The sequence below is a fragment of the Schistocerca cancellata genome, chromosome 2, assembly GCF_023864275.1.
Source record: "Schistocerca cancellata isolate TAMUIC-IGC-003103 chromosome 2, iqSchCanc2.1, whole genome shotgun sequence".
Lineage (NCBI taxonomy): Eukaryota > Metazoa > Arthropoda > Insecta > Orthoptera > Acrididae > Schistocerca > Schistocerca cancellata.
This window is the reverse complement of record NC_064627.1, coordinates 834,564,159-834,578,560: the sequence shown is the minus strand read 5'-3', so window position 1 is coordinate 834,578,560 and position 14,402 is coordinate 834,564,159. Positions and strand designations below refer to the sequence as shown.

The 14,402-nt window shown below is 41.5% G+C and overlaps 1 protein-coding gene across 2 annotated transcripts in view; it reads left to right on the top strand.

Annotated features, from left to right (window-relative positions):
- LOC126162738 (tuberin) overlaps positions 1-14,402 on the top strand; it is a 342,768-nt gene that overhangs the window by 150,342 nt on the left and 178,024 nt on the right. For both annotated transcript variants that reach the window (XM_049919411.1, XM_049919410.1), the window contains exons 11-13: positions 1,561-1,797; positions 3,534-3,774; positions 5,725-5,843. In XM_049919411.1, the coding sequence (XP_049775368.1) occupies positions 1,561-1,797; positions 3,534-3,774; positions 5,725-5,843 (597 nt within the window). The remainder of the gene's footprint in view (positions 1-1,560; positions 1,798-3,533; positions 3,775-5,724; positions 5,844-14,402) is intronic.

Sequence of the window (14,402 nt, the reverse complement as noted above, 5' to 3'; positions counted from 1 at the left end):
CTGAAATTTACTATTGACAGTTTTTTAAGACTAAACATAGTTATATTTTCAGTTTTTATGTGGCACTCCTTGGGCTGCAATTACCCCAAAAGAAAAAGTTATCAATTACTGAATATAACTTGTAAACTATTTTTAATATTAGTTTCGTGTTTAGAGTTGTTGTCCATGACTCACGTTCCCATTTAGTTTATTTTCATATAATGTTAAAAGCCTAATTGGTAAATTCTCATTATACATGTGTACTTGACAATTCAGATCCATGCTTTTGGGCTGTGACCCTAGAGTAAACTTATATTTACTGCCAAGGACATCTCTACAAGGACATGGTTACTATTTTAGTCAGTGTTATAGTGTGAGTGTAATGGGATTATTAAAAACTTTGTGCAATGGCAGGACTTCTCCTTAAATTGTTAGGGCATAGACGTTGTACACACTGCTGATGTGCATCTCTGTGTGTGTGTGTGTGTGTGTGTGTGTGTGTGTGTGTGTGTGTGTGTATGTTGATGTGCATCTCTGTGTGTGTGTGTGTGTGTGTGTGTGTGTGTGTGTATGTTTTTGTGTGTGTGAGTGGGTGGGTGCGCACGTACGCACTTTTGCTGCATTCATCTGAGGTTCAGTTTTAAGCACTTTTGTTTCGTTATTGGACTCTTGATTGAGGCACATTTTACTCGTGGCTATAATTGTCATGCTAATATACTGAAAAGAAAGTTCTAATTTACTTCAGTCGACTTATTTTATGCTGCAGTGTTTTTTAATTCAAATAAGATCTGTCAAAAACTTTGAGAATTGTTTATTAGTATTTGTAATAGTTTTGTATCAGTACGCAAAAATTGTGAACAAGTTGTTCACTTTTTTGCATCGTTGTTGAGTCACGTTATGTGCGAGAAAATGACTACAGTCTTTACATGCTTTATACATGACTTACACGAAATTATTTGATGCCATGATTTGGAATTTATGTGGATACCTGTAAGGAAGACAGTAGGCTATCAAAATAAGTTGTCTGTGAAATGATATGATTATCAGAATTTATGTTGAAGATGTCCGGTTCACAATTAACAAAACTCAAGAAGACATGTTGTAAGGACACTGCCTGAAATTATCACTCCTTAGGATCTTTCATACAAGTCATACATTTAGCGTCACTCAAGGATTTCAGTGATACTGCTTGAAAGGAAACTATTTTCTGTGAAGAGATTTCTTCAGCCTTATATTAGTAAATTATCGAGGACAAACTTTCGACAGACTATTTTGTATGAAGTTATTGTTAAAATTTGGTTTCTGTGTCACAGATAATGTGTCCTACAACAGCTGCAGTGACATTTTGTATTTGATCTCTTTTATGAGAACTGCAGTGACATTTGGTATTTGATCTCTTTAATGAGAGTCTTCCTGGTTTGTAAGTTTTTTCTGAAATCACTGTAATATCAAATTGTTGCTTAATATTTTTCCTGGTTTACTATTAAACTAGAGTTATATAAATGGATATGCACTGCACACAGGCAGCCATGCTGTAACAAATTTTGGATAATGTATGCAATTTTTCTTCTTAATTTACAGTTGCTTAGCAGGCCCTTTGAACTGCATGGTCAAGACCCAACTCTTGGCTCATGTAGTGAGGCAGATATGCTTGATGTGAAAACAGTGGTGGCTGGTTTAGTCCGAATTCTGAAGATAAAAATTTATCAGCTACCATCGTCACACGCAATACATACATACAAGTTGCTTGTTGGGCACCTTGATGCACATTACCAGCGTCCCACTGTGTTCGAAAATTGCAACAGTATTAGATTCATGGTGAGTATTTATTCATATGTACAGCACAGCACACACACTTACTGTGCACTAGCACATAAGGAAGCATTGGATTTAGTGTGAATAAAATGATCTAAATTCAATGATTTTATAGTAATCTCATGTACATATCAAGAGAGCAAAACTATAATCAATATATTCTGAATTAATTGTGACCCATGTAGTTTTAATAGCTGCTAGTGCACTAATAAATTAATAACAAAGTTTCGTGTTCAGTTCCTCCTCAGTTACTCATTAGATTCAGGTTGCTGAGGCATGAAGTTCCATTTTAATAAGAAGAAATTAAACTTCTTTATCAAAAGTTTAAATACAAGCAGTATATGTTGAACAGTTGTGAAATGTGTTGTTACTGATATGATAAAGTATGCTTGCAGACAGGAATGTTAGTTTATCACGAGGAATGATCTGATATACATGTAATTCAGTAACATTCATGTTGGTGAAGTGTACGTGAGTGATGTAGATAGCAAGGGCGTGGCATATTACAAGTGGCAACTGGTGGTAATTAATATTACCATCAAGAGTGGAACAACAGTACTCTTAGATTTTTGCTATAGTGCCAGAAGTCAGTTTTGATCCCAACACTTCAAGAGAAGTTGTGTGTCAGAGAGAAGGCATCATACTTTTATTTGATGGCATTCCTAGTGCCTGATAAAATTTTGAAGGAGATCCATTGCAAGTTTGAATGAGGTTGGTCATAAAGGAGAACTACTTGACTTAAAATATATCATTGTCACTACGAAACTGCAGTTAATGGATGCACAAGGATATGTATGTTTGTTGTTGTGTCTCCAGTTGCCAGAGAGAGATGTAGAGGGATAATTGTTATGTTGTGTACTGAGCATTGTACCACACAAGTGCATGCACTGTCACCCTCCATATATGCCATGAACCCTCCACAACACACATGTTGATTCCAAATATGATTCTGCAGCTGGCATGATTATGTAGCTTCACCAGTATGTGTGATAAAGCTTTATAGTGTAATGCATCTTTAGTACTTTCATGAATATTTACACAGCTTGTCAGCTGTGAGTTTTTGTTTGCCAGCTGTTAGCTTTCGTCTATAATCTTTATTCAGCTATCTTCATAAATGCCAAATGCTTGATTAAAAAAAAGAAAAAAAAAATACTAAACATCCTTCATGACAGAATAGACATCTATATTGAAAATATACGTACCATAGAGAGAAATTATTTTTTTGTTTTGTGAAGGTAAATCTTTCAATATGTGAGTTTTGATCATTAAAAACTTACCATGTTTCTGTATGTATTTCTTTAACAGATGAAGATACAGATGGCAGGGACCATGAGAGAAAGTGTGATAAACTATATAATAATATAAAGAGGAACGTGTAGATATTCCAGAGACTGTGGCCGAAATAACAGTACCCACTGATGGTGGCACAAATGTGCCGAAATATGATAGGCCACTTAAAAGATCAGTTGTTGATGTAACAGGGAAACAAGGCTGCTGTTAGATCTTAAAAATCAATTATAATTGTTGAATGGGACTGGTTGATAACTTTGAATCTTCACCGTCCAATGACCCAACTGGTTTAGTATTGTGACTCCCTTGCCATTTGAAACCATAAAGAAATTAAAGAAGCATAAGAAGAAGGAGGACGATAACAACTTAATTAAATCTATTTGTAACTTTTCAACTGTTTCAAAGCTACAGAGAAGCTCCATAATACTTCTTTGTTATTTCCTTTCTAGATATTTGAGTGTTTCCTGCAACTTCGAGCAAATTCAATGTACCAGCCTGGTTTTCCTGATCCTGTGACCCATCAGTTGCGATACAGCCCTTTTCTGTGTGTGGATCACAAACATGGGGAACGACCTGTGTCGCCACAGCCATCAAGCCCTGCACCTGCAGCTCATGTACCTTGCACTGTCACACACCTCTCTCTCACACATGCTTGCAAGGCTGTTGTGACTGCTCTGAAGCAGGAAAGAGGTTTGTTTTAATTGAAGTATGATATAAAACTTTGAACATAGTTCATAAAATTGAAAAAGCACCATATTTAAATAGAAGAACTTGTAATTATGTAACACTTTGGGTTTTTTGTGTAGGTGATTAAGTCTGAAATAGAAAAGGAAGTTGAGGAAACTCTCTTTTTACTGTTAAATGATGATTGTAATTACTGGGTGATTGTGCCTAAAACTCCTGTTTCATTTTTGTTTCGACACATTGACATTTTACTTGTGGCTGTGCAATGTATTACCCACATCGTGTGTAATCTGCCATCTCACCTCCTGTTCTAAAATTTTAATCTGGTTTTTGTATCAAAATTTTGAAATTTTATCAAAACCCATTAGGGTTATTTTATCAAGAAGAGGATATAAGTTCTGCCTATGTATACAGGCATCTATAAAACAAACGTGGTACAATTGACAATGGAAGGAAAAAGGAGCTGTCTAGCTGGCTCTGCTTTTATCTTTCATCAATAAATTTTTGCTTAGTAATTTAATATTGTGCACGATACATTTTGCTAGCGTTTATTTATCTGTACTGCTTTCTCGTATTACAAAATATCCCAATGACAGAAAGTTTGCTCAGTAGTTCAAGTTAGCTTTGTATTAAACCATATAATGTTTGTAATGCAAGAAAGCAGTACAGATAAATAAATGCTAGCAATATATATAAATATAATTTTTTTTGAGTATGTGTAATGTATACTAAGGTGACAAAAGTCATGGGATACCCTCTAATATTGTGTCAGACCTCCTTTTGCCCAGCATAGTGCAACAACTCGACATGTCGTGTACTCTACAAGTTGTTGGAAGTCCCCTGCAGCAATATAGAGTCATGTTGCCTTTATAACCACCCGTAATCACGAGAGTATTGTCAGTGCAGGATGTTGTACGTGACCTGACCTCTAGATTGTGTCATAAATGTTCGATGGAATTCGTGTCTGGCAGTCTGGGTGGCCAAATCATTCGCCCGAATTGTCCATAATGTTCTTCAAACCAGCTGTGAACATTTGTGGCATGGTGACAGGACATCATCATTTGGGAACATGACTGCAAGTGGTTTCCAAGTAGCTGAACATAACCATTTCCAGTCAATGATGGGTTCATTTGGACCAGAGGACACAATCCATTCCATATAAACACAAATCACACCACTACGGAGCCACCACCGGCTTGCACAGTGCCTTGTTGACAAGTTGGGTCCATGGTTTCATGGGGGCTGTGCCACACTGCACTCTATCATCAGCTCTTACCAACTGAAATCAGTACTCATCTGACCAGGACATGATTTTACAGTCATCTAGTGTCCAACTGATGTGGTCACAAGCCCAGGAGAGGTACTGCAGGTAATCTTGTGCTGTTAGTGGAGGCACTTGCATCAGTCATCTGCTGCCACATTTTGCCACACTGTCCTAATCGATAAGTTCATTGTATGTCCCACATTGTTTACTGGAATTATTTCATGCAGCTTTGCTTGTGTGTTAGCACAGAAAACTCTATATGCAAATGCCACTGCTCTCAGTTGTTAAGTGAAGTCCATTAGCTATACTGTTGTCTGCGGAGAGAGGTAATGCCTGAAATGTGGCATTCTCAGCACACTCTTGACTCTTTGGATCTTGAAATAATGAATTCTCTGTCGTTTTATGAAGTAGAATATTTTATGTATCTGACTCCAACTAACATTCTGCATTCAAAGTCTGTTAATTCGTATTGTGTAGCCAGTATCGTGCCGAAAACCTCTTTACGTGAGTCAGCTGAGTACAAATGATAGCTCTGCCAGTGTACTGTCCTTTTATACCTTGTGTATGTTATACTACTGCCATCTGCATATATGCATATCACTACCTCATGACTTTTGTAATCTCAGTGTATGGCATAATTCAGTTTTTTTTATAAATATTTTTTAAATATTTTACATCAAATGGGTTTACAGATTGGAAAGTACTGCAGCTGATTCTGCAGGAAGTGCCCCGAGTAATGCAGAATAAAGCTCTCATTTTGTCTCGTCATGGAAATGATGTTGACATGTTGGCTGCTGCTGTGTGTGCCATTGTAAGTACTTACAGTATAGAGTGTACTCACCATTATTCATGTGCAGATTATTCAGTTTGTAGATTGTTCATGCATCTTAAAAGGGAGAGAGAGAGAGGGAGGGGGAAAGAGAGAGAGAGAGAGAGATGTCGCACACATGGCGACCGGCAGTGCAGTTGCCCACCGCTAGGGGCAGTGGCGGATGCTAAGTCAGACTGGCAGCAGAAGACAATTGAATTGAGCCTTGCCTGAGCATGTGCAGATGTCGGCCACCAACGCTGCTACTGCTACTACTACTACTACTGCTGCTGCTACTACATAAACCCCAATACATGTTTGAAAATATCTCCATTACTCTTGTTTTTTGATTATTGTGCATCTTCTCCCCCATATTATCCCAAATAATTGGGAGTGTACTGTAAGTAGATTTTAACAGTGTAGGATTCTAATAAAGGCACTATGCAGTGAATTGACTATGATTATTAAACCTCAAGTGGGTGTGCCTGTGTAGAAAGTGCACCAATCACTAATAAAATTGTTTTCTACAGTTCCATTGTTGTTTTACAAGTGCGAGCCCATACCTATTCCTTCATTATTGCTTCTCCTAACACAGTAATAAGTTGTGCTGCCATACTCCCAAGTGAGCAGCAGTAATATAAAATAAACAGTGAGCTATATGAGAAAAAAAAATTTGATCCATCTATAAAATGACCCTGATACAAGCTAGCAGCACAATCTCACAATGAGGCTGTTATCTAAAAGATAACTGGTGATGAAATAAGTGGTTGGCAGGGATCTGAGGCAACTTCACTGTTTAATGCTTCGAGTGGGTCATTGCTATGGTGTAACACTTGTGTGTGGCAACAGAGTGAGACAATCAAAGGTTTATATTATCATCATTTAAATGAACAGTGATTTAGCTCATATAATGTTAGCTTATTTTATCATTGTTTAATTAAACTAAGATTAAACTGTAATTTTGTTCATACATGTTTACCTTGGTAACATAGACAGCTATTCTTTTCATGAGTAGAAAGCACCCCACGCACCTGCCCATGTTATGAAAAACGCCTACTCGGGGGTTAAATAGCAGGGATTCCTGATAAATCATTTTTATCAGGCATCCATTGTAAACTCCTGACAAACAGGGTTCATCTTTTTTTATCATAAAAATCTTTCTCATTATTCTTTTGACCACAGGAAATCACTACGAACAGCCAACTGTGTATTGAAGGTAAAAGTAAATGTTCACTCCCAGTGCACATCAGTAGTGCATTCTGTGTCTCCAGTGATGGACAGGGAAGTGCTTATTTTATACACTGTTTGCTCTGCCAAAATACCTCAGTAGGTAATTTCAAACTTAGACTGTGCATGAGTGTCACTTTGTTAAGCAGGATGTTTATAAATTAATCTTGGATCCATTGTTAAAAAACGGAAAAGTAGATAAATTTATATATACAATCTGTTCTCACATGTTGACATTACTTCTTCAGAATACCACCACCCAATTGCAAACATTTGTTGCATCTTGAAACCAGCTCCTTAATCCCTTCATTAGAGAATGGTGCTCCAGCCATTTTTTGGCAGTATCCTTGAGCTCATCATTGACTGTGAAGTGCTGAATAGCCAGCCAGGCCTTCATCTTGGGGCAAGAGATGAGTTACTTGATGGCAAGTCTGGACTATACGGAGGATGTCGAAATGCTCCTTCCCCTTCACCCTCTCCTCTCCCTCTCTTAGTGTCCTTGTTTATGTTGGCCCCACTATCCTCTTGGTTATGTTGGCTTTACAATTTGGTTTTGTTGCCTAATTACCTCATCCTTTCGGCATTCTCTGGTCCTCTCTCTGGGGTTTGAACTCCATTACTAAATTTCTATTCTGTAGTGTGAGCCATTTGGGGAAGAGCACCTTACCTAGTGTCTCCGACATGTGCCCTCCTAGTTCCTTCCACCTTTTCTTTCACGTCGCTGTCTGATGCTAGGGTACATAGCCAGCACGGTAGCCAGCCCGTGTGGTGGGGTCGCATGTATCCTTTTGGTTGAGCACCCTGAAATCACAGGGATCACACTTCTGATAGCTGAGCTGTGACCACCTCATGTAAGCCTAGGAGTGGTTGCTTGTCATCCTGGAACATCAGAACTCATGGCAGTGGCCGCCATGCCAGACAGCCCTTGCTGTGGCTGGGTGGCGCCCATGAAGAGAGCCCCTGATCAGAGTGGGTGGTATCTGGACGGACGCTATGCAAATGAAATGCATATGGGTCAAGAACTCTGGCCGTTCTTCTATGGCCTCTCTTTGCATTGAAATGATTCTGTTAGTGCTGCTTCTTCTGTCCCTTCGGCCTTCCCTTCCATGGCTACCCACTGGGAGGAGGGTCAGGCTCGTCGCCTAGGAGTGAAACCTTTCCGCTGCTATCTGGTTTGCACCAGGACTGATGGGGATGCTTTCACCAATACCAAACCTTTATTTTTTGTGGAACATATTGAAGACAAGTTTGGAGAAGTGCACTCTCTGAGCAAGATGCGGTTGGGTTCCTTGTTGATCAAAACTGCTTCAGCTGCCCAGTGTGCGACCCTTCGTGCCTGTAACCGTCTTGACACAATTCCTGTGCCCATTCCCCACCCCCCACCAGTCTTTGAATATGGTTCAAGGTGTAATTTTTCACAGGGACCTCATCCTTAAACCTGATGAGGAACTTGGGTACAATCTCGGACGGCAGGGTGTTCACTTTGTTCGGCGTATTCAGAAGGGTCCAAAGGACAATTGCGTTGATACTGGTGCCTTTATCCTGGCCTTTGAAGGGGATACCCTCCCTGAGAAGTTCAAGATTATGGTTTATTGATGTGATGTGAAGCCGTACATCCCACCACCTATGAGATGTTTTAAGTGCTTGTGTTTTGGCCACATGTCTTCCCGCTCTTTGCAAGCCCCCCCTCTGCAATGACTGTGGACATCCACTCCATGAGGAGAGTTCCTGTGTTCCCCTGCCTGTGTGTGTGTTAATTGTCATGGCAATCATTCTCCACGTTCTCCGGATTGCCTAGTTTATAAGAAGGAAAATAAGATACAGGAGTATAAGTCCCTTGATCGTCTAACCTACACTGAGGCTCATAAGAAGTATGCATGTCTTCATCCTGTGTCCATGACATCTAGCTATTCTTTAGTTACATCTTCACCCCTTCCTCCCCCTTCCTTACCCCAGCCCCAACCCCTGTCTTCCCCACTCCCCCCTCCCCTGTGGCTCCCACACCCTCCCCTCCGGGTGCCACTCCCAATCCCCAGCCGGAGAAGTGTCCCACTTCTTCGGCGTCTGCCAGTCACTTGCACTCCTCCCAGGATCCCCCTTCCTGGCACCTTCCAGGCCAAAGGTCTGCTGCCAGACGATGACCACAAGAACCACAGTCTGAGGGCCCCCAGGTCACCTGATCTCTTTCTGTTCCAGATCTTGCTGCAGCTGGCTCCTTTTTGCTGCTCAGCCCTCCTCGATCTCAAACAGAAAATAAGAAGGAACATAAGTCCCGTCCCTGCCTTTGCAACCTGACTCTGACTTGCTGTTCATGGATGTCGCCCCCTCCTTGTCGGTGACAGGTGGTGACCCGGTGGCATGACTGGCTTTAGTCTGTTTACCCACCATTTGAATCATTGTTCTGTGGTTATCCAATGGAATTGTAATGGATATTACCATCACCTTCTGGAGTTGAAATCCCTTATTTCGTTTTATTCTTCAGCTTGTGTGGTTCTACAGGAATCTCATTTTACTGATGATCACTCACTGACCCTCTGTGGGTTCCATGCTTTCTGTCGAAATCAGGTTGGCCCCCTGCAGGGCTCTGTTGACATTTGTACATTGGTCCGTATGGACGTTGCTAGCAAGTGGATTCCTCTTCAAACTACATTTGAAGCGGTTGCTGTTAGGGTCCGCCTGGACTCTGAGGTCACCGTTTGCAATCTTTATCTCTCTCCTTACAGGACTCTTACACCTGCTGCCTTAACTGCCCTTCTTCAGCAACTTCCTCCTCCCTTCCTCCTCCTTGGGGATTTTAATGCTCATCATCCTTTGTGGGGCAGTGCATTCTTCTCATAGACCAATTTCTTGCAGACCACGACTTGTGCCTTCTTAATGATTGCTCCCCTGCTCATTTCAGTGCCGGTCTGGTACCTTTTCTGCCATTGATATTTCTCTTTCTTCTTCCTCCCTCCTCCCATCATTCCACTGGTCGCAACACAACGACCCTTGCGATAGTGACCACTTCCCATTGATTCTCTCGCTCCCTTCCCACTCCCTGATGGACAGATTACCTCGTCGGTCTTTCCAATGCACCGATTGGCCTCTATACACTGCACTGCACTTCTTTCTCCCTCTTTGTCAGGTTGTATTGATGACATCCTCTGTGATGTGTCTGATGCGATTGTTTGCGCCACTAGCCTTGCTATCCCACACTCATCCAGACCATTTCACTGCCGGGAAGTCCTGTGGTGCAGTCCGGCCATTGCTGTTGCCATCAGTGATCGCCGTTGAGCTTTGCAACACCTTCAACACCTGCAACACCATCCACTGTCAATCTTATTACCTTTAAACGCCTTCACACCAATGCCCGTTACTTAATCAAGCAGAGCAAACGGGTGCGTTAGGAACACTTTGTTTCTTCCCTTTGTTCAACTGTCCCTATGTCACGAGTATGGGCTACACTCCACTCTCCAAGGTTGCCATCAGCAGTCTACCCTCCTGGGCCTTGCCCTCCCAGATGGCCTTTGCACTGACCCGTTGATTCTCACGAAACATCTTGCGACCCATTTTGCAACAGCATCAGCATCAACCTACTATCCGGCTGCTTTCCTTCACCATAAACAGCTTCCGCCTTATGTTTTACCCCTTGTCAGTCAGAATCTTACAACGAACCTTTCACAGAATGGGAACTTCTTGCCGCACTTTCTTCTTTTCATGATACGGCCCCTGGCCCAGACTACATTCATAACCAATTGCTTCAACATCTCAGTGCTCCACGACAACATCATCTTCTCCGGGTGTTTAACTGTATTTGGCTCCAGGGTGACTTCCTCTCAACGGAGGGATAGCATCGTGGTTCCCATCCTTAAGCCTGGTAAGAACCCCCTGTTTGTCGAAAGCTATCAGCCAATTAGTCTGACAAACGTTGTTTGCAAGTTACTTGAAAGTGAACGGATGGTAGCCCAGCGGCTCAATTGGGTCCTCGAATCTTGGGGTCCCCTTACCATTGTGATTTCTGAGAGGGACGGTCTCCAATCGATCATTTACTTTGCTTGGAATCCGCAGTTTGGCAGGCTTTTTCCCAGCGCTGCCATTTGGTTGCCGTATTTTTTAACCTTCGCGAGGCCTATGACAGAGCTTGGCACCATCACATCTTTCTTACACTTCATGAGTGGGATCTTTGGGGCCCACTCCCAATTTTTATTCGCCAGTTTCTGTTCAATCGGTTGTTCAGGGTTCGGGTTGGTACTGTTTTTAGTTCTCCACAGACCTAGGAGAATGGCATCCCACAGGGTTCCGTATTGAGTGTACTTCTTTTCCTCATTGCTATAGATGGACTTGTAGCCTCTGTCAGTCCTTTGGTCACCCCTGCTCTGTATGTGGATGATTTCTGCATTTGCGTTAGTTCCTCTTCGATGGCCTCTGCAAAGCAGCAGCTCCAGGGAGCTATATGGCATGCCTCTGCATGGACCCTCCAAACGGGTTTCGATTCTCTTCTTTAAAACTGCGGGTGGTCTACCTCTGTCACCGTACTACGTCCACCCTGATCCGAAGCTCTACCTCGATGCATGACGATTACCTGTGGTCCCACAGTTTCATTTCCTGGGTCTTCTTTTCGACAACAAGCTCACTTGGCTGCCTCGTATCAGACTTCTGAAAGTAGGATGTTTCCGTAAACTCAATGTCCTTTGCTTTCTTGCCCACACCCCTTGGGGTGTGGATCGCTTCACCCTTCTCCGCCTTTATCGGGCTTTAGTACTGTCTCGCTTGGACTATGGTTGTCAAGTTTATGGTTTGGCAGCCCCTTCCACACTGCGCCTCCTGGATCCAGTACACCATTACGGTATCTGTTCGTTCGGCCACCACTGTCTTCCCTACCTGCCCTGTTGATAGTCCCCTGGTTGAAGCTGGGCTCCCCCCCCCCCACCCCTCCCCCCCCCCCCCCACCCACCTTTTCTGTTCGGCGATCCCAGCTTCTGGTTTCTTATGCAATAGCTGTCCGTTTCTCTCCCACTCATCCTTCCTATTCTGTCTTGTTCCCTGACCAAGTATGTCACCCACCTGATTCCTGCCCTCGGCCGGGTTTACCGGTTGGGCTCCGCGTTGCATCTCTTCGCTGTGATTTTCGGCTTCCTTCTTTGTCTATCTCCCACATTGACAACACAACTGCACTTTCACATTTTTTAGCCTTTTACCTTGTATCGTTTTGGCTTTTCTGAGATGTCAATCCGTCTGACTGGACCACATTTGAAACAAGGGACTGATGACCTTGCTGTTTGATCCCTTCAACCCCAATCAACCAACCAACTAACCAATGCATGAATCAGGGTGACACTGCTCATAAAAATATGGAAAACAACAATATTGTTTTTGTGACATATATATATATCATGTAATGTACGTCAAGCTTTTGCGTGTGTGTGGTTTTTTCAGTGTGCCTATTGCAAAACGAATTTGGTTTTTATTTGTAAACAGGTGTTGGTTATCACAGAATTTTTCATCATACCATGCATACCAAGTAAATCGTCAAATATTGGTGCAGAGAACTGATGCTGTACAATTGATTGAATTTTTATGCAGTATTCTCTAGAAGCTCTCTATTTTGTATTTGATTATGTATGAGCAATTTCGTAGTCGCTTTATAAGATTTTCCACCTACCTGTAAAAATAAATGTCACAAAGCTGCACAAGTGGAGCACATTGTGGAGGAGTTTCTTCAATACTGGCACCTTGACAGATCCTCTCTATCTTGAAAAGTTACATTGTAAAAGTTCAGGTTAATTTGCCCTCCTCATGAATAGAGGAGCAAAAGAAATTGTTCTTCTCTCATGTATGTCTTCGATGTCAATTAGAAATTTCTTGTATAATACTGTTGAGAGTTTGTTGGATCTTGAAGATGTTAGCATAACGTTTTTGTATTTGTATGCATATTCTTATGCTGATTGTTTTTCATTCTTGGTTCAAAGGAGCCAGTGATCTCTTGCAAGCAAAGGAAGACCATTTTTAGTAATTTTCCAGATAAGGTGACAGCGTATTGTGGAGTGCACAAATGTGTCACCTTATTCACATCCTTTTGCTGCACAATAACCACTTTTGTTCCACGTTTGGCAAGAATTTGGTCATAAGTTGACTGATTTTGGCGCCCTGGGATAAATATATTTCACAAATTAATATTGTATGTTCTGTAAAAATTGTATCTCAATTGATGTAAATGAGTCGGGTACTTTTTTCTGTGATACTTATTTGATCAGTGTTAATAACAAAGTCCTTGTCATATTTTGGTATGAGAGCTAGACTCTGATTTCGGAAATTTGCTGCTGCGTCAAGGACTTTCTGCAGTGAAACACTTTAACTCTTAGTTCCAGATGTGGTGACTTTTCTCTGGTATTTCAGATGGCTTCATTTGAAGAGTATTACCTATGAGCCAGTAGCTTGAAATTCCAATCAGGAAATTGGGCCTGCAGCAGCAGGAGTCATTGTTGCAAGTTTCTTGTCATCAGCTGCTGATTACAATCTTGAGCTTCTATAAAACAGAGGTCCACACATCAATTGTTTTAAGTTGTTCATTCCTCATTCCAGCTTTTTTAAAATGTATACTTCCCATCTTTCATGCTATTGAGGCATGATGCTCTCCTTCTGTGAAGAGCAACCAAACTCCATCCTGGATACTCTCTCGCTATATTGATAACCATAATCTTGTAGCCCAGTGGTACTTAATCACCGTATGTTTTCACCTGCTTCTTTATGGGCTAGTTATCATCTGAAGATGATGAGACTACTTCACTTTCTTCAGACAAATCCTCTTCACTGATATTTTTGTGGGCAGTTAGTCATTCTTATGCTATGAGTTGGTTCTCTGGTAGCATTTTGAAAATTTTATGAAATATTTCTTCTCTAATTTCCACATGTTCTTGTGTTATTACAGCAGAAGGGTTTGAAGCGATGAGATTGTTTTGTAGAAGGAGCTGTTCATTGTACAGAAGTACAGTTTTTAATTGCTCTTTTGAAATTTCAGTGTAAAGCAATTTGGATACACAATCAGGCTCACTGTCCCTTGCTGTGAAGTAGCAGTCACATTACTACATGTTATTGTAAAATTAGAGGCTTTGGAGTGTTTGCATGTAACTGTGTAGGGGGCTAATGCACAAATGAAGTATTCTGTTCCCTTTCTCCCTCCACCAACCAAAAGTTGTTTGTGCACATGCAGCTGTATCTGGCGGATCAAAATTAACTGCAGGATTACTGGTAAAAGGCGTTAATACGATGAGTTGTGCTGTAGCTGTATGTATACCAGAAAAAAATAGGCTCATGGTGGGTCGAAATGTGCCTGTGCAGATGTTGAGAAAACGGACT